The sequence below is a fragment of the Alternaria infectoria genome, assembly GCF_024043175.1.
Source record: "Alternaria infectoria strain BMP 0036 chromosome Unknown scaffold_29, whole genome shotgun sequence".
In the NCBI taxonomy this organism is placed as follows: domain Eukaryota; kingdom Fungi; phylum Ascomycota; class Dothideomycetes; order Pleosporales; family Pleosporaceae; genus Alternaria; species Alternaria infectoria.
In genome coordinates, this window is record NW_026250718.1 from 205,472 (window position 1) to 224,644 (window position 19,173).

General features: G+C 54.3%; 6 protein-coding genes across 6 annotated transcripts; 3 read left to right on the plus strand and 3 right to left on the minus strand.

The window, feature by feature from the left end:
• Positions 1–62: 62 nt before the first annotated feature.
• On the plus strand, positions 63–890 carry J4E92_009956 (uncharacterized protein; the record flags this gene model as incomplete). Its single annotated transcript, XM_051501298.1, has 1 exon — positions 63–890. One exon carries the CDS (start codon positions 63–65, stop codon positions 888–890), a length of 828 nt encoding a protein of 275 aa, XP_051348516.1.
• Positions 891–1,174: 284 nt separating this feature from the next.
• On the minus strand, positions 1,175–2,817 carry J4E92_009957 (uncharacterized protein; the record flags this gene model as incomplete). The annotated part of the gene is made up of 4 exons (XM_051501299.1): positions 1,175–1,352; positions 1,416–1,971; positions 2,039–2,548; positions 2,613–2,817. The coding sequence occupies 4 exons, from the start codon at positions 2,815–2,817 to the stop codon at positions 1,175–1,177; spliced, it is 1,449 nt and encodes a 482-aa protein (XP_051348517.1).
• A 2,048-nt stretch (positions 2,818–4,865) lies between these two features.
• J4E92_009958 (uncharacterized protein) lies at positions 4,866–5,853 on the minus strand (the record flags this gene model as incomplete). The annotated part of the gene is made up of 2 exons (XM_051501300.1): positions 4,866–5,731; positions 5,781–5,853. The coding sequence occupies 2 exons, from the start codon at positions 5,851–5,853 to the stop codon at positions 4,866–4,868; spliced, it is 939 nt and encodes a 312-aa protein (XP_051348518.1).
• A 1,981-nt stretch (positions 5,854–7,834) lies between these two features.
• Positions 7,835–8,677, minus strand: J4E92_009959 (uncharacterized protein; the record flags this gene model as incomplete). The annotated part of the gene is made up of 1 exon (XM_051501301.1): positions 7,835–8,677. The coding sequence occupies one exon, from the start codon at positions 8,675–8,677 to the stop codon at positions 7,835–7,837; it is 843 nt and encodes a 280-aa protein (XP_051348519.1).
• Positions 8,678–10,375: 1,698 nt separating this feature from the next.
• Positions 10,376–11,521, plus strand: J4E92_009960 (uncharacterized protein; the record flags this gene model as incomplete). The annotated part of the gene is made up of 1 exon (XM_051501302.1): positions 10,376–11,521. One exon carries the CDS (start codon positions 10,376–10,378, stop codon positions 11,519–11,521), a length of 1,146 nt encoding a protein of 381 aa, XP_051348520.1.
• Positions 11,522–15,858: 4,337 nt separating this feature from the next.
• On the plus strand, positions 15,859–17,193 carry J4E92_009961 (uncharacterized protein; the record flags this gene model as incomplete). The annotated part of the gene is made up of 2 exons (XM_051501303.1): positions 15,859–15,886; positions 15,938–17,193. 2 exons carry the CDS (start codon positions 15,859–15,861, stop codon positions 17,191–17,193), a joined length of 1,284 nt encoding a protein of 427 aa, XP_051348521.1.
• Positions 17,194–19,173: the final 1,980 nt, after the last annotated feature.

Sequence of the window (19,173 nt, forward strand, 5' to 3'; positions counted from 1 at the left end):
CCTCTTTAAGTAACGCTCTTTCGCATCCACCCAGTATGCCACTCCATCGCCGCGATTCCAAAATGGTGAAGGAAACGTCACAACCCCTCATCAAGGAGGAACCCACCTCGCCTACCCTAGCACCCCAGCTGCTCACCCCACCTTCCTCAGTCATCAATATCAAGTCAGAGCCTTTTGCATTGAAGAGCGAGGTCGAAGCTTCTCCTACAATAGCGAAGGCGTCCAAACGTAAACGACCGGCCACACCCGATGATAGTGACGATGAGCCGATCAACCCCGTGGCATCGCGCAGGAGATTCAACGCTGCCGTTGTACCGGTCAAGATAGCGCCTAAGCCGCCAACAACCCCCGTGTCATCGAAGAAGGTCGAACCCGCCAGCATACCAGTCAAAACAGAACCCAAGACGCCCACTCCGACCCCCGCAGAACGCGAAGCCGCTGCGAAACGAGCTAGAGAACAAGCTCACCATGAAGCGGCGTTAAGAGCAGCATACCTGGAGCCAAGGGATACTCCTACGCAGTGCAAGCGGAATTGGAAAGACTGGATCTATCGTAACAACCGGCGAAATCCCGAAACGCTGAACGCATCCCAGACAACGTGTATCAATGTATCCAAATCCGAGAAGTACTTCTGCTTGAACAAGAACGACCTTGAATGCCTTGCATTCGAGTCGAGGCCCAACCCTAAAGACCCCAGGCTCCCGCGAATGCGCTTATACGACTACAACGAAGTGGTGCGTCTGGCTTGCAGGAAACTAGCCATTCAGGCTGGGATTCCGCAGCGCGATGAGACGGCGTTGATCACTCGTGGGAAGGCGATGTTGGAGAAGAAGAAAGGGTTCAAGTACTATTGGGAATTCGATCCTTCTATAGTATGGATGTGGGGTTAGCGTGTGGTAGTGACGGATTCGTATCTTGGAAGCTGGGAGGAGGGTTGTAGGCTGCATCGCCAGATCCATGTGTTAGTCTTCGCAGAATGGGAATCACAATGCGCAAGCATGTCGATGCAGAGAGCTAGTCTTCAAGATCAAAAAATTCATCATTCGTATATGCATCTTCATCGAGCTCTCGGCTCGTAATGTACTATCTTCCATTTAATCTGCGCCAGCTCTTGCCAGCCGATTCCACTGCCCAGCCATCGCGCACTGTGCGTATCGCAGCCTCGTACAAACATCTAGTACACGTAGAAGGTCATGTTCTCGCTGTCCTGCTCGCGAAGCTTCTTGTTCTTGCGGGTAAAGAGAATCTTCGCCACCCACGCCAACAGCGCAGTCATAACGGAGAAGGCAGCCGAGGAGCTGAGCGCGATGATGTAGCGAGGCTCGTCAGACTTGGGCCATAGGTATGGTGTCCTATTATCCCTGTTAGCTACCGATTCTTTGAGATGATAGAGAAGAAGTAGAGGGGCAACTTACCAGATGAACGAAGCGTTCATAACCGTCGTCACGATACCGATAGCAACAGCCTTCTTCTCAGGCGTCTGACCGCATGTCGATCCACACCAACCCAGGATGAGCGAGTTGACACCATAAGTGCCAATGGTGAAGATGATCATAGCGACGTAACGACCCGCAGTACCAATCTCAGCACAAGCCAGTCCAAAACCAAAGGTAGCAACGGCCTTGGAAATGGTAATGTGCCAAGTGCGCTCGTTGAACTTTCCAGAAGACCACGAGACAGCGATCGTTACAACACCAGCAATGAGGTAAGGCGGGCAGGTCAAAACCAGCGTGATAGTCTTGCTGAACCCAAGCGTCTGGACAACGGTAGGGAAGAAGTTCTTGAACCCGTTGGCGGCAAGATGCATGTGAGCCATGAAAGCGAAGATCCAGACCATGGGGTCCTTGCCAGCCTGGCGGAAACCTGCCCAGACGGACGTCTCGCCCTTGTTGCCGACGGTGTCGAGGGCCATGCGGTTGGTGGCTAGGTCGCGCTCTTCTTGTGTGAGCCACCATGTGTTGTGCGTGAAATCTGTAGAGGTAGAGTTACAAAGTCAGTATATGTTTCACATGCACTTTTTACAGTCAAGTAAACTTACCAGGGAGCAAGAAAAATCCAACAACGGCGATGACAAAAGTGACGGCACCTTGCAAAATGAAGAGCCAGCGCCATCCCGTGATGCCAGCGACGTCGCCGAGACCGTGGAAGATACCTGCGGCGATGAGGCCGGCGAAGGCGGTCGCGAGGATGTTTCCGGTGTAGAGAATGGCAATGCGGGTGGCGACTTCCTTGCGGGTGTAGAACATGGAGAGCAAGTAGACGGCGCCGGGGTAGTAGGGGGCTTCTGTTACACCGAGGAAGAAGCGGGTTAGAAGGAGACCGGTGAAGTCCTTGGAAAGAGCTGTCAGGGCGGAGACGACGGCCCAGAGCATCATGCAGCAGCCCATGTAGCGCGATGGACGGGTTCGGTTGAGGAACATGTTACTGGGAATTTGGCCAAGGAGGTATCCGACGAAGAGAATGCTCACGCAGGTTTGGTACTGCTCGCTGGTGAGGTTGAGATCCTCTTCGAGGTCGTCGAGGCGGGCCAGTGCAATGGCATTGCGGTCTAGACAGAGCGATGTGTAAGTAAGTGCTTCCAAAAAGATCGCTGTGAGAGAGGAGTGACATACCAAGGTAATTGAGCCAGTACATGCTCCACAACATGGGCATAATCCATCGGTCGAGCTTCTTGACAAGCGCAATCTCTCGGGGATCAGTCTTCTCGTAAGCACCAGAGTAATCCACCTTGCCGACAATGGGCACAGGCTTCATGAGCTCTTCATCCCGAGTCATCGTCTGCTCGAGCATGACGACATCGTTCTTCTTCTCAGACATGATGGGTGGTGTTCAAAGAACCTCTCTGAAAAGATAAGAGTATGAGGTGTAAAGGGTGTGGGTAAGACGCCCGTTGGATCACCGAAGCCTGAGCTGGTTGATCTGGGGAAATCAACAATCCGGGGGACGTGGAGTAGCACTCTTATACACCTCCATCCCCGCCCTCAGCGTCGCACAAGTGCGGTGGATCCCATACTTCGCCCCAGATCCTTCTCTACAAGCGATGTTCCGAAATCACACGACAATTGTCTAGGTACCTCCGCGCATGCATGCGTTCCAAGACATGGTAAGCGCGCTTCTTCCGGCCGCCTTGGACACACTTGAGGCTGAATGGCGCTGGGGGAATGGGGTCGCGGGGTCCCCGAAGGCAAGTCTGCCCGCTTGCTTGGTCTTGGAGCCTGACTATCATTGTGCGTTCTGCCGAATCGCGAACATGCAAACGTGCGGCACACAAGCTCGCAGGGCGTACCCTAGGTGCTGGGCGTGCTTAGTGCCAGGTTGGCTTTGCCGCCTCCGGTGGTTTTTTGGCAAGGACAGGTATGTCGGAGCCGGTGGTCGGTGGTCTCGTGCTCGGTCTAGTGGTGCCCGCATCGTGAACTTTGCAGTTCAGCGGGGAGTAAGCGCTCACGTCGCGATGGTACAACCTCCGACAAGAGACGCAGCACTCTGGCGTAGAGTTGAGGGCTTCCATCATACCATCCCTTGCTCTTCCTTCTCCCCAGTCCATCCTGGCTGACGTCGCAATGAGAACACGAAATACGGTACTCGTCCCGGGAAGGTAACCCGCAAAATACCAAGACTCTTTCCTGACATGAACGTCGCATTGATACTCCGAGCCCACTACTCGTGACTGGTTCCGGTGAGGAGCCCAGCCCCGACCCTGGAGTCTTCGTGGTCTTGTCGCAGAGCAAAGGCACATTGGCAAGCCACCGAAATCTTGGTGTTGCGCCATGTCGCGCGAGGTCAAGTGTTTTCATAGCTTGTCAGTCGAGGCCAACGTCGCACATGGGCCTAGGCCAAGGGGGCCGAGACAGGTCCAAGATCTTGAGCATGCGCTGCATTGCGGGGAAACTAGATGGCGTGCACGCTTGTCGCACGGATGGGGTGTTAGACGCGGTCTTTCGGTGCGTGGTTTATGGGTCCCACCAGGTTTCTGGATGACACAAGTCCGCGGTGGGATTGGTTTGCGGTTTAGCCTGAGGTTTCGTCTCGAGGCCGCTGCTGAGGAGAAGGAGCTAAAAGTCTTTCCGCTGTGGATTCGGCCAATCAACGCGGAGCCAAGTCAGTCCGCCGGGCCTTCATCGTCTTGGCCATCATCCAACAAAGGAATATCCCACAACTTTGCTTGGTTTCTCCACGGGGCAGACCGGGTTCGTTTTTCGGTACTTGGTGATGCTAAACAGAGAAGAGGCCGCATCGATGGTTCTTGGTAAGTGACTAGTTGCCGTCTAAGCGGTGCGGTTGGTACGCAGCGGTGCCTCATCCGAGCCTGTGCCATGGAAGGATCGCAGTGGAGATCGTCTAGGCCATGTGGTCAAGAGAATTTGTCGGGTCGTCCTCGTGGCTCACGGCCGTGTTCACCTGGTGGGCGGGTGCGACGGCGAAGGTAGGTAGTCAACAGATCGCGAAAACGTCCACTACCCCATGGGGTTGTGGAGCGAAACGGTTTACCAGCACTTTGGAAACCTTCTGGTGGGTTGTCGATCACTGCTACCACGAGGTCGTCTGGAAGCAGCGACCAAAGGTGGACGTCCAAGTGTTGCTTGCCGCGATAACGACCACCACGACGGCGAGTACACCACTACTTATAACGTTACTCACGGAAAAGTATCCGTACACTGCTGTCAGGTGCCCAACCGAGGTATTGTGCGCCTACTGACAACAAGCGGGGACCTTCTGAACGTCAAGGCCGCCTGCTGCGCATTTTGGGCTGTGCTACCAATGAAGAAAGTCTAAGTACGAGAGATTACAAAAGTACAACAAGCATATCTATGGACACGATCTATTCAATAATCGCAAATCAAAACGCTAACCGAAATGTCCAGGTCTCAAACCCACGCCTTCAGCTCCTTCTCAGTCCACTCCCACAACTCCTTCGCCAACGCCCGATCCCGCCCCAGCTTTGTACTTGGCGTGGTCTTCACGCCCACCGGTTCATAATAAGCTCCATTGACCAAGTTCTCCTTCTTGGTAGTAGCCGCCCAAGTCTGGTTATACGCCCCCTGTTCCGTATCAAGCCAATTCCCGCCGGAGATAATATTCACAACCTGACGATCCATAAAGTTCGTGCTCGCGAAAAGATCCGTCTTGATAAAGCCAGGATGCACCGCCACAGACGTGATACTCGGGTGATGAGCAGCCAGTTCAGTAGCGTAAAGCAGATTGGCTAGCTTGGACTGGCCGTAACAGACCCATTTGTTGAAGCTGAAGAAGGAGCCGTAGTTTGCGCCTTTGGTCTTGAGCTTTGAGAACTCGATGCCGGTGGAAGGTACGTTTTGTTTGTAGGCTACGGATGAGAGGTTGACGATGCGGACATCGGCGTTGGGTTGCGATGCAGTGTCGAGCATGACAGGTAAGAGCAGCTTCATGAGTAGCGCGTGGCCGAGGTGGTTCGTTGCGAATTGGACTTCGTAGCCGTCTTTGCTCACGTCGTTGGGTACGGCCATGATACCCGCGTTGCACATAAGAACATCGAGGCGATCAGACGATGACAAGAACTGTTTGGCGGCAGATTGGACGGATGCGAGACTCGCGAGGTCGCACTCGATGAAGGTAACTTTGGTGGAGGGTGAGGCTATGGCGATCTTGGAGATGAGTTCATTGGCGCGAGCTTTGTTGCGACCGCTGAAGTAGATGTGCGCAGGGTTGTGAGATGCGAGAAAAGATATGGATGACGCTCCAAGACCGGTGGTGCCTGTAATGGTTAGTGGGCTGCCAGATCGGACGTAAAGGACGCCACATACCACCAGTGATCAGGAACACTCGGCCAGACTGGTCTGGAATATCGGACGCGGGGTTGAACTTGAGGTTGGACATTGTGTCGAGGCGATCTGTTCAGGTGTCTTGCAGGGTAGTAAGTTCCAAGGTTTGTTCGACTTGTTGTGATGGGGTTGCAGAGTTGTTGGCAGGCTTGAGATGATGAACAACATCCATCGCAGCCTGCTATCTATATACTCCATCTCTTACGCCTCCATATCTGTGTGGTTGGCCTTATGTGAGATGCGCGGAGGATGATCGGCATGATGTTGGCAGCGTTCCGGGTCGCAATGCGATGGATGTGGCTTCAACGTCATCGGGGGCCATAACTACGGCCGTTGCTGCTAGCGAAGCGCCACGGCTTGCAACCGCGTCCTAACATTGCGCCGACTCACTCAAGCATTAACTTCCGTCTCCGCGCATTAAGTACGAGAGGTCCTAGATCGACTTGCGATCGCCACTGCTATTTTGCTGCATCTCATTTTCCTCGTCTCTTCCTTCATGTGGTGTTTCTAGCAGGCAGAAGCAGAGGCTGACAGCTGCAAGCCACCCAGGCATCAACAACGAATCACATCAAAACGGTCAAACAAGCTTCGATGTCCACACGAAGGTCGATCATACCTCCGAATCTATACAGAGCCATTCCGCGGCGGTTGTGTCTTTCTTCGAGAACAGGGAGGCTAGGTGCGGGAGGGCAGAATAGTAGCGACTAGAGATGGGATAGATAAACAAGTAGAAGCAAAGCAAGGGTGTTGTTTACGAAGAAGCAGTATTCGATCAAACAAGAAGAAGAACGGGTTGAAAGCTAGTAAGGCGAAGACAATAAGTCAACACAAATTGCAAAATAAAGCCCTCGGGAGCAAAGTCTTATCTATCGTTCTCCAATCTCTTCCATATCCATAATCATCTACACACGCCCCTTCCTACAGCCTTGTTCTCGCTTTAGACCTCAATACCGAGATAGCCATCGCGAAACTTCATCCCTAGAACAGCGTTATCTGAACCCAACTTACAAATTACGCTACACCGCTATATAACAGCAACATAATAGCTACATGCCTGCTCTACCTTCCTCGCTCTCCGCAGAGTGCACTCATCCTATATCCAGCGCGAACCGGAAGGCTTAGGAAGGTGCACAAAAACTAAAGCATGGAGTCGTAAAGCGAAGATGTAAATAAGAGTTTCGCCAGGCCTAGTTAAATTAAAAAAGATAACAAAAGACCAGCAACAAGGGTGTTGTTTATGGGATTACTAGGGCGTAGGATAGTCGTCTGGTAGATGTAGAATTTACATGTAACATCTTGGCCACTACAAGTTGTACTCGCTCAACTCTACCAGCCTTGCTCACATTCCAAAGTACAATGTCGGATCTTCTTGAAGCACATTATCTCATAAATACAGTGCGTAATTCTTGCCCAGGTGCGTTCAAAGGTACCAACATCCACGGCTAGTCCTTCCCCCATCCGGCAACCGCACTAGTCCGCATAGTACCACGACACGCGAAATTAGGCAGACGCGCAACGGCGGACCTCCGCTTCTGGATCTGAGCCATTTTCGTGCGGCTGAAGATGACATTCCAAGCCTATGAGGTCAAGTTGCTGCGGATGTGACGAATCACATTCAGCAAATCGGTCGTTGGGGGCGGGAGCTACTCGAGGCGGATGCATCGAGGGCTCAGTTGGGATGGTGGGAGGCTAGAGAGGAGGGTATATATAGTTGGATTGCGCCGTGAGCGACGGAGAAGGAACTAGCTACGTATGTTTTTGCAGTTTTGCGTATATGGAGCTGATAGCTCGTTGCCTGCGCGGCTGGCTTCCGAACAGTCCGAGAGAAAGAGATGGAGAAGGGATAAAAAGATGGGGTAACTCCGTGACGCCTGAGCTATGCTTTTTGTGTCCTGGGTATGCCATTCTGCGGACAGATATCGAGTGGAAAGGAAGAGATGCAGAAAGAAAAGATGCGCCGGGAAGAAGAAGGGTGAGAGTAGAAAGAGGTGGTGGCAAGACATGGGGTGAGTTCCATCAAATATCCTTCACCACCGTCAGTACCTCCGCGGTTCAGGCGGTCTCGGCACCCTCGCATGCTGCGCGCGATGCCTCCTGCCATCCCTCTCGCGCCTACTCCCATTCATCTCAACGAAATTCCCAGGCGGGTGCGTCAAATTATGATTCCCACCCTTCAACTCCTTCAGATCCTCACTATCGATCAACCTTCTCTGCCACAGGTATTCAAACAGCCGGAAATCCGGTCGCGAAGTCCGCAACGTCTGCCCGCGCATCGTGTGTTCGTACGCCAAATGCTCCATACGCATTTTCCATGCCTGCCTCCCCTGATCACACGTCACTTCCCAGTCGCACAGCGGGCATTGCGCAGTCAGCGGCGGTTCCTCGCCGCGGAAGTGTGCGTGGCAGTGTGTTTCCCACTCTTCTTTGTTCTGCGAGACGTAGTTGCAGTTCAGAAACCAGAAGGCGCATTCGTAGACGGGGGTGCGGAAGTGTGCGGGCGGTATCTCCAACACGCCGTTGTTGTCTTCGAGGAGGGGGACGCCAGAGAGTTGGCTGACGAGGCCGGTGCTTATGCTTGTTTCGGTGGGCGTGGCGTCGGTGATGTCGGTGATACAGGAGCGGAGTGAAGGAGGGTTGTGGGTTGGGTTGTGCTGGTGGAGGAGAGCCCCAGGAGCCATCGACGATAACGAACCGCTCTTGATTGTGCTCCCGGTCGCACGCAGTAGAAGCTCTGTATCCGTCTGAGGAAGCCCTTGCAGGTACTCCTCGGAGAAAAGGACTAGTCGCGCGGAAACGTCGGGCTGTTGGACCCAGTCGTCGAGCGGGCGGGTCAAGACGCGATTATTATTGTCGTGTCTGAGGGCGGCGGCCAGCGACATGCTCGCGGTGGGACTGGCGGGGTGGGCTGCTGTGGCGCACGGGGGATCAGCCTCAGCCTCGTACGCAGATTCATTGGAGAGATGGCCATCGTTCGCAAGGCTGAAAATGGCATGCAAGCGAATCAGAACTCACTGGGTGTGCGCGAGGGCGTCGTATCTTCGCCCGGCATGGTGGAGTGTTGGCGATGCTAGCAGGAAGGGTAGGGCTTAGCGTGTCGACTCCCGCTCGCTGTCTGTGGGGTTAATCCGTTTGGTGTCAAGACTTTGAACTGACTTGTTCAGTCACAGAATCAGGCGTCCCTATATCTCAGGCGAACGGGTCTATTCGGGGAGCTAAGCGCAAGCACAAATACTTGCAGACATGCGGCTCTGCTGTAGTGACGAGATACCGGACATGACCCCGCTGCCCACCCTCTTTACGCACCACTTCATACATCAAGGTCTGAACTACTCGCCAGACTATCCGCTGTTGCGCCACGCCGATACTCGACGACCCGCTGTGCCGTTGAGGAGGTGGATTGATTGGAGCGGTAAGGTGCATATGGACGGCTGCCAACAGAAGCGGGGCGGTGCCCGTCCAGCGAACACCCTCCCCACGCTTCTGCCGACCGCTTGTTTGGCACTGAACGGGTTCTCTCAGTAAGGCGGAGTGTCGGTGTGCCGTATCGCGCTCATGGGCGGCTAATGGTCATGATGGCTCGATGTGTTCAGGCTACTGCATGTTCATCTGCACTTTGATGAGTGCCGTCCAGGGCATGTGATGATGAGATCATCCCCGTGGGGTGTTCGCATTTTATGGCCATATCGAATACAAATTTCGTCCTAGATGCAGTGGAAGTACGTACGCCAAACGAAACAGAGCTATCCTCTATCAACTCTAGAAGAGAGGACGGATCGCATGTCTTCGTCATCGTCTATTATGCATGCCACACACCAGAATGAAGCGGGTAGTGTTGAGCACCCTGACTCATCTATGGATGGCTCAAGCTCCCGAGGTCGTCTTGCACCTGGACGCGACTGTCCTTGAGTTGCGCAACCACTAACACTCTAGTTGAGATGTGGTCGCAATCAGATGCTGTCTACCTCGGTTCAAACAGTAGTATCTCGTTGGTCTCATATTTTGACGATGCATAGCGGAGTGGTGACGGCGTGGTCTTGGCGCCAGCTTCGCGTTTCGAATGCGAGCCGATACTTGCCTCATCCAGCGACTTGCGACACCACCTCCCGCTTGCACAAAGAGCGCATTCCACGATATGGATGCTCATGAAGATGCGATTCAAACGGAAGATCTCGCTGGGAAAGACTGGGAACTGCCATAATTCTTACTCCCACATCAATGCCAACATCAGAGTTCGGGCGTGTACAGTATTAACACTACCGTCTCAGAGTATCGTGTCTAAGCGTCTGACCGCGTCTGAGAGTCAGAAAACTGGGGATCAGCCTCGCATGGCTGCACGGGTACGGCGCCCCTTCATGCGCTTTACTTTTTCCATCCGAACCTCATGCCCTCTGCTAACGGCATCCTTGAAGCCTGCCCTCCCCGTTCCGCCCTGTTCCCGCGTGACCAACGCGGTTCACTGCAACCGTCCATCATTGCCTCGTGTTTGAACAGGATCGGCACAACCTCCATGCCCGCAATTCCCAACATCTCGCGTTAACATTTCGATCGACCGAGCTGTCACCGGCAGCTTCGTCGACATGCTGACGCTCCGTTCGCTCTTCCACCTCCCTCCCGTACTCCTAGCTGGCCTCATAGCACGCGCATACGCAGCCCCCGATGGCGTTATCGGCGACGACAAAGGCGCCGGCAGGCCTACCTACGCGACAGCGCTCACGGGTGGCGAGGGCTGCGACTTCTCCGAGATTGAAGACATCCGCGATGGCTTCTCCGAGATGACGATTCTCTTCGCCGCCGCAACGCCCTTCGACCTGACGTCGCAGCCCGCACGAGAGTTCTTCGGCCCCTCGATAAACGCCAACTACACCGACATGATAGCCACGAACCTGCAACGCGCCGCCAACTTCGGCGTCTTGGAAGGAGGAACCGGCGCCGTAAACTCCGACATCCATATCCGCTGCGACGACCCCATGGACCTCTGCGACAAAGGCAACAAGCGCGAAGGCGACCACGCCGCCTACAACATCGGCAACGAACCGCACATCGTCTTCTGCTCCGACTACTTCCGCATGGACTCGCTCAATAATCGTATTAATAAGAAAGCCGACAACCAAATGGAGAAGGACCGGCTGATGGAATACTACAACCGCGCCTCCCTCTGGGCACGAATGGTGATGCACTTCGCCTCCATCGGCACAGCCGTCGTCCAACGCCCCATGCCCGCCCCTCCCAACTCGACATCCGAATGGCTCATCTCCGTCTCGGAAGGCGCAATGAACACCTCTGTCCTCGCCGGCGTCCTCAACGAACAACCCGAAACACCCACCGATTTCCAAACTCTCAAATACGCTTACGGCGCCACGCGCTCCAAGCTTCTCGCCGTCCTATCCACACAGATGTCGTACGACGCTGCCAACAACGCGGAGAACTATGCGTTGTATGCGCTGGCGCAGTATATCATTCAGAACAAGGGTTTCTATCCTGCGGTTCCGATTATGGATTTCCCGAATGAGGCGAGTGTGCTTACGAATGAGAATTTGCAGGATGGCGAGAGGGTCAAGTATGCGTATTTCGATGCTGTGGATGTGGTGGCAAGGCCGACGGATATGGAACTCAAGGGTGCGCCGTTACCTTCGAAGGGTGCGGTGGTGAATGCTAGAGGAGTGGGGATTATGGTTGTTGCGTTGGGGGTTGGGGCTACGCTTCTACTGGCGCCGTTCGGATGAAAGATCAGGAGGTTTGCGAAACGGAATACCTGGTTTTCAACGAGCATGTCGACGTCAGTTACGGGAACATTTCCCCGAGGCCTGTCGATTGTCCCAGTTACAACTACCGAGGAAGAAGAAGGACATCGCCACGCCACAACGCCTCGAAGCTCGTCCAAGATATAGGTCGCATCACATCCGATTCTACGGCGGCATCCAACACCCTGCCACCCAGCGCGGACAACACATGCTTGGTGCATTACAACATGCAAGCCTGCCCGCGCAGAGCACATGCCATCGTCGGGCCCTCTTCTAAGAACCTCGGCTGGTGCTGTATCGTTGGCGACGCTGAAATTCATTCCGCGTCAGCAATGATACAGCACCAGCTCAGGCTTTTAAAAGAGGGCTCGTCGCAAGAGACAAGCGTTTACCCGACGACTTCGACCGTGGCCGAGGCAGCAGCATGTAATCGGTCTTGCTACCTACCTACCTACCTATCTACCTACTTACTTACCTACCTTGGAACCCCCAACGCATATATCAAGAACACCAAGCCCGGCGCAGTGGGCCTATTCACCTCGGGTGGGTGGGGGAGGCGGAGGGGAGGCGGCGGGGTGGAGGAGGGGCGGAGGTGGAAGTTTGTGTTCTCGAGGTCTTCATCAGGCATGACACGCGCTGTCTACCGCATGGTATCCAGTTCACCTTCCCCTCCGTCCCTCTCCCCCTTCCAAATTTACGAAGCTCAGTGTCAAGCACCTAGCACCTACCATCTCCCCCGCACAGTCTTCTCATAGTGAGAATGACAACGTGTATAACACCTCGCATCGTCTCGGCACTAGAAGTTTTCCTGCTGGTAACCGGGAGGAAGGAGCGATTATACGTGTTGTCTCCCGCACTATGAGAAGATTGTGAGGGGGTTATAGAGAGCGCGATGGGTGGGTGGAGTGGGGATGAGAGGGGTTGGATATACAAGGAAGAGGAGAAAGAGAAGTCCCGACACACATCCCAAGAACAGCAACCCGGCGCTGGGTCCCTGTCACCTTTCCTTCCCTCCCTTCAAACTTTTAGTATTAAGCACCTAGCATCACCCGCACAGTCTTCTCAAAGCGGAGTAAGGATCGTGTATAATACCTCGCATCGTCTCGTTTTACTGGAATTCCTTCTGCTCTTTGCGCAGTAATGGGGAGTTGGAGCGATTATACGCGGTGTTTGCTGCGATTTGTGAAGGTTGTGAGGGGGTCGTAGGGGGGCGAGATGGGTGGGTGGATGGGGGGATGTGGGGATGGGATGGGTTGGGTGTGGATATGGGTATGGGGGATAGGATAGATGGGCTTTTATGTGAGAGAGAGAGGTTGCTGTTTATTGTTATAGGTTTAACATCTTCTCTTCTCACCTTCTAATATAACAACTGCTTATAACCCAACGCCCCATCCATCTTTCTCCCCTCTTATCCAATCGAACAATTCCATCTCTTCGAATAACAGACACCTTCCCCGCCTTCTCCATTTCTCTATTTCTCTATCTATTACCATCTCCAGTCGCTATCTTCCTGCCCTCACTCCACACCCAACCCCCTGTCATCGCGGCAGCGATTGTAAAGATCTCATCGGTCTAGTCCCGTTGACAGAATCATGTGTTGAAGGTTTCGTCGAAAGGGGTGCCAGCATCCATCGTCTGCCACGTATCGGTCTGGTCTAGTCGAGACAACAATGCCCCCCACAGGCCAAGCATCCTCTGCACCTGACCATCCTGCTCATGGCTTGTGAAGTACGTAAGCCATAGCTACTTCGTCGCAGAACTGTCGTAGTACCTCATAGCCGGAAACTTTGTCTTTGCGACACTGCTGTCCTGTAGGTCGTGTATCTCCATTGCTGGACGTGGTCGTAGCGGTCGTAGTGGCGGTTTCCAGAGGAGGCAAAGCGCTAAAGTGAATAGAACTAGGATAGTGATGAGGATGACGGTGGGGGAATCCATGACGTGGTTCGAGTATGGGAACGGATGGTTTTGGATGTAGCGAGAAGATGGAGCGGATCCGACGTTGTTATATGCTCCGATTTGCTCGCGGCATGAACTACATCGAGATGGGCTCGTTCTGAATTGACCATTTTGAGGCCTCGAGAGTTCCTCGTCATATGTCGACCGTAATAGGCTCTTCCCGCGAGATAATCCACGTTGAGGTTTTGCGTCGTACGTACTCTATGGAGTGCTCGCGCCTTTGACCCAAAGGGGGTTAACGTAGGATTCCATGGACGTTAGACTGGGTTTGTGTCTTATGGGCCGCGCGGTGTTTGTGATCTCGCTTGCTCGGTGATGATATGGTAGATTGGGTCTTGGTAGGACGTGAATGTGTTGTTTAGACCATGCTCTCGGGTGGTTGTTTTTGTTTCTGAGATGCTGAGGACGGAGGCATCGGCTGTGTCGGTGATGGCTGTAGGGGTGCTGGACTCCAGAGAACACAGAGTAGCATGGTAAAAAGGACGAGAACAATGACGATGAGAGTAAAGACATCCATCGCACAGTATTCGGACAAGAAAAGTTGAACTTCACAGAAGAAGCTAGAAGAAGTGTTCTGAACTCAGAGTTATTTGATGCTGCGCACCCTACCTCATGAAAGGGGCGCTGAGGACAGATGAACACGACGCATCTCGGTAGACTCGGTCTTGTTCCCAAATTTACTTTGGCGCAAGTATCTTGGAGAATGGCTGAGTATCTTGGTGTTGGCTTGGTAGATTACGGGCCATCTGCGCCCTTTCCCGATTGGGTTAGATGGGGTTGGTGTAGATGGTTTGTCCATGCATGCCAGCTTACATGGCACAGCAATGATATGTGTCGAGATACGCAAGGGAAGGCCTTGATGCAGATGGTTGTAGGGCTGTTATATGCAAGAGTTGTTTGACGGATGCTGTCCTTTTGGAGATTTGATTTGTTCGGTGAGAATGTCGGGGCGATGCAAGTGTACTTCGCATGACGTGTAGCATTACCATGCTTACTGGTCGCATACTCGAATAGACTTCGATGCTAGATTATATGTGAGTGCCTGGTATAAAATTGAAAGTGATAACAATGGTGGATGTTGGACCCGAACTGCTGTCGCAAGGCGTAAGTACGCGGGGTTCTGCCACAGAAGGAAACAGCATGTCGACATAATCATAGTACTCCGAAAAGAGGAAGCAGTAGCGAATGCGAAGAACACAGTATGGGGAACAGCTAGTACTTGGAGATTAACAAATCGTAGTGTCGTACGAGGTTCGGGCTCAACACAAGCATTGTAGATCGCTGGTGGGCAGCCGAGGCAGGCACCGACACAGTGGCTACAGTGTAATGAAATGAGGAGCAGTCACGGAACAAACCGGGGGTGGGATGGTCGACAAGACCGAGTGCTCGATCAGAGGGAATAAAGCGTAGCAACAGTCATCGTTTCCCCAGATTGACCCCTGGGATGCGCAAACTAGAGGTGATCGGACGGGAGCTACGGTAGGGTCAGCCAACGAAAAGACAGTCGTGTGCCGCCACTGCAGTTTTCGGACCGCAGAAGAGTGCTGGGACACGGTCGCGCGCCATTGAAGAAAATGGCGGAGGAGATTCCCTTCTTGATCTCTAGGCGCACTCGGATCCCGGCGAGACGGCTCGTTGCGGTGAGAAGGTTTGTCCGAGCAGGAATGAGGTGTTGGACAGAAGGAGAGACGTTGATGTATGTAGGAGGCCAACGAAGGGCATGCGGATAGTTGGAGCTAGTTCCTGTGCCTGAGCCATGCTGTGATGACAGTAACCAGGTCGCTGTGGTGTGATGTGGATGCATGTCATCCTTTGAGGGTTCGGAGAGCTTGGCGGCCGGGAGCAGGGAAGGAGCAAGCGAGGTGGTGGGCGCTAGTGGGCTCAGCAGGTGGGCGCAAGACATCTTTCACATGTGATGGCGGTCCAACTTCTCACGCGCAACCAGACGCATTCTTGACGTCCAATCCAACACCCGAGTCTCTCACTGTCTAGTATATCACGCGCATTCACTGTCGCCGCCCGCTGGGGATGCGCCTGCTCACCGGCACTGTCTTGTCCGACGCCCCATCCCGGCAGCGCAACCAGCGCCGTTGCGAATGCTCGTTCCTCACGTCATATCGCGCGCACTCTCTCAACACCTCCCAACCACGCCAGTCTCGACGACTCCACACGCACAAGCACTGTGAAGACTTGTCGACGGCCTAAACCAGCGCCTCATCCAGCCCGGCCAAGCCGGTAGAGGCATCAAAGAGTAGACAGTAGTCTGTCCCTCGGCCTCTCCCACCACCAAGCTGGAGACGTTGTCGCATCAGTCGTTCGCGGGGCTCGCGGGTGCTACGGCCAGGCGCCTCCCACGACCCGCCATGAACGACAAGGACCCGCCGCCGTTTGGTTGTACGCTTGCCGACCACGGCGCAGAGACTACACACTGACGCAGAGCAGACACCTTCACCAACGACTTCTTCGACGGCCCGCCCGCTACCTACGACCACAATGGCCAGTCCATCCTCAGCGACATGGAGAACCAGCAGCTCGACAACTTCTTCTCCTCGACCAATCCCTTTGACCTCGTCGACGCGGCCGCCCTCCCACCCGCCCTCGACACCAAGGCGAGCGCCCACGACTACAACAACTGGGAAGACTTCATCGCCCCGCCCACGGTCCACCGCGTGACCAGCACTATACCAGACCAGGCTCGTCTGCAGAACAACTTCCACCAAGATCAGCAATACCCCTCGTCGCTCCACACAGACTTTTTAGGCAATACCCAGGATGAGCTCCAGGCAGCCACGGCTCTCTTCAACCAGGCCCAGCCTTCATACACGAATGGCCGCTCGCACAGCTTCCATGAGCTGTCTACCGCCTCCAACGACTTCGACGCGAGGAGGGCCCCCGATCTGAATCTCAACACGCTGCCCATGACAATGCCCCAACACGGCCTCATACACGAACGCTTGGGATCATTGGTTCCCAACCACAATTCTCGACCCAGCGACACACAGTATGCCTCACAATGGGCAGCGAGCCAGGCGCCGCAACAACACCACTCCGAGTTTGGCCCACCGCTGCAGAAGCTCGACCTGAAGAGGTCGTATACGTTTGGCACGGACAACTCATTCAACAGCCCATCCGGCTACTCAATACCCAACGGTCATCCGGACGCAGAGAGCGCAGCTAGGGCCTCAATACAAGACATTGAAGAGACTTCGCACCACATCCTCCGAGCCGTAGCCGGCATACAAGGACCAAGTACCCCTACCACCTACACCCGCGGGCCACGAGACTCCGCCTCGCAATCCGACGACGCCGAATCCGACGACGAAGACGAAGACCGGCCAGCGAAGAAGCGGAAAAAGAGCCAGGTGCGATACAGCAAAGACACACCCAAGAAAGCCGCGCGCAACGGCAAAGCTCGGAAAGCGTCTACGGTGGAGGATAGTAGCAAGAAGAAGCGGGCATCAACTGCGGCTCAGAAGGCACATCGCGAGAATCTTACTGAGGAACAGAAGCGGAATAATCATATTTTGTCGGAGCAGAAGCGGCGGGACTTGATCAAGCAGGGGTACAAGGATTTGAATGAGGTTGTGCCTGCTGTAAGAGGTGGCGGGCTGAGTAAGAGTCAGGTTCTTGTTGAGGCGGCCGCCTTTCTGGAGAAGCTGATTGAGGATAACGACAAGTATCGGGTCTCGATGGGATGATTTGGGATAAAGCCGCGTTGCCATTGCAGTGGACGCGACGGTTGCCTGTCACCGGCATACACTTTGTGGCAGAGTCGACTGACGACGCAACGGTAGTTCCCCGAACGACGCCCCGCCCGGAGGCACGACCCATTTCACAAAGAACCACACGACGCATGCGTTCTACGAGTCATGATGGAGAGATACCATGATTGTACATGCTACCGATACCAACAAAAAAGGAGTTATAGGAGGAAGGGAGGCATTCGATACCCCAACACACTAGTATGAAATAATCTTCTTGTAAATATTTAGCTGGACGACTTTATTTGTCGAGATTCAAATCTACACATGCTACTCTTGCGTGTCTTTCCCCATACACCCACCCGTACAGTTTAGTTCACTCCTTCACGCCGCCGCGGTCGCCGTAGCAGTAGCACCCGCACCCGCCGTCTCACTAACCCCCTCCTCTGGTATCACTACCCTCAACGCCTCATCCCTCACCCTCGCAGGCCCCCTCTCGTGCCCCCTCGGCACACCCGCAACTCTACCTACTTTCCCTCTCGCGCCCCCCGGCCCCGTCGCCTTCTTCCTCTTCTGCGAAACATAATCACATCTCCCGTAGTCGTTACAGTATCCAGTCTTACACACGTTGTTGCTTTTGCAGGGCGAACCGAGACAGGAGTCGCTGGGGGAGCAGGGTGTGCATAGGCCCCAGGAACAGTATTCTGAGGCGGAGCAGTGGGTGGGTGTTGTGCAGGGGTTGGGTTTAGGAGGATGAGGGGAGGGGGGGAGACAGATCGGCGGGCTTGGTGGTGGGGAAGGGGAGGAGGTGGTGGAGAGGGAAGCGATGGCGAAGAGGTGGGGGAGGGAATCCGTATAACACGTCCCCCTGATATCATTCGGCTTAACCGCATACCTCCTCCTATATTCCTCCTCCTCTTCTTGCTGCATCCCGCTGTCTCCTGGGATCGTCCTCTTCCTCATCCTCTTCTTGTTTTCCGGTTGGATGGTCATCCGCGCAACACAAGCCGCACACTCCCCCTTCTCACACCGTAAATGCGCTTGACAGACGGCCTTGCTGTTGCATCTGTCTCCCACTTTCCCTGGCTGCGAGGAAGGGTTGGTTTGGCATATGCTATTCTTACAGAGGAGGTCTGGTGAACAATCATCTGCTGCGTCGCATAAATGGCCCACACAACCAAATGTACACTCGCTTTGTTCGATGATATACGGGTTCAACCGCACACTCGTGACGTTAGACAGGCCCGCTGGTTTCAGTCTCCATTCTCTTGTGGCGGGGGAGCCGGTGAGCATGGAGCGGAGGTAGGCTTCTGTGGTTTCGTCGGCGGAGGGGGCGAGGATGTGGTAGGGGGCGGGGAGGTATTTGGACCATGAGAAGGGGCTGCGGGTTGTGAAAGAGCGTTTCAAGATGTCGACGAGGGCGGGCCACGTTGTATAGGTGGGGTGGAGGGGGTTTATGCGGGAGGTTTTGCCTTCGGAGAGGGGGGTTAGGTGGGAGTATAGCTGGGGGGGTTTGTTAGTAAACCAGATCTTCAGTCCCACAAACGGTAAGGAAGAGTGGAGGGTAAAAGGGAACATACCCAAGGAATCCCCCTATAATTCAGCACATTCCCCCCATCCCAAACCGCCTCCTTCTTATAAAACAACCCAAACACCTCACTATGCACATACCCCCACTCCTCCACCAACAAAAGTTTCCCCTCCCCCTTCTTCCTCCCCTCCGCCCTCCCCATCAACGTATTCCCCGGTAGAAACAAATCCGCCCACGCCGTCCCCGCCGTCCTATCCTCTCTTTTATCGAAATACCCATGGATACCAATAACATCAATAGCCCCGCAGTCAAACACGCTATCCGGAAAATTCTCAGTCCCGGAAATGGACTGGGCGCCTGAGACGCCGCCGCTGATGACGGCGATGTTGGATGCGTCGAGGTTGATGCTGTATTTCAAATAGGTGGCTATGTCACAAAGCCAGGAT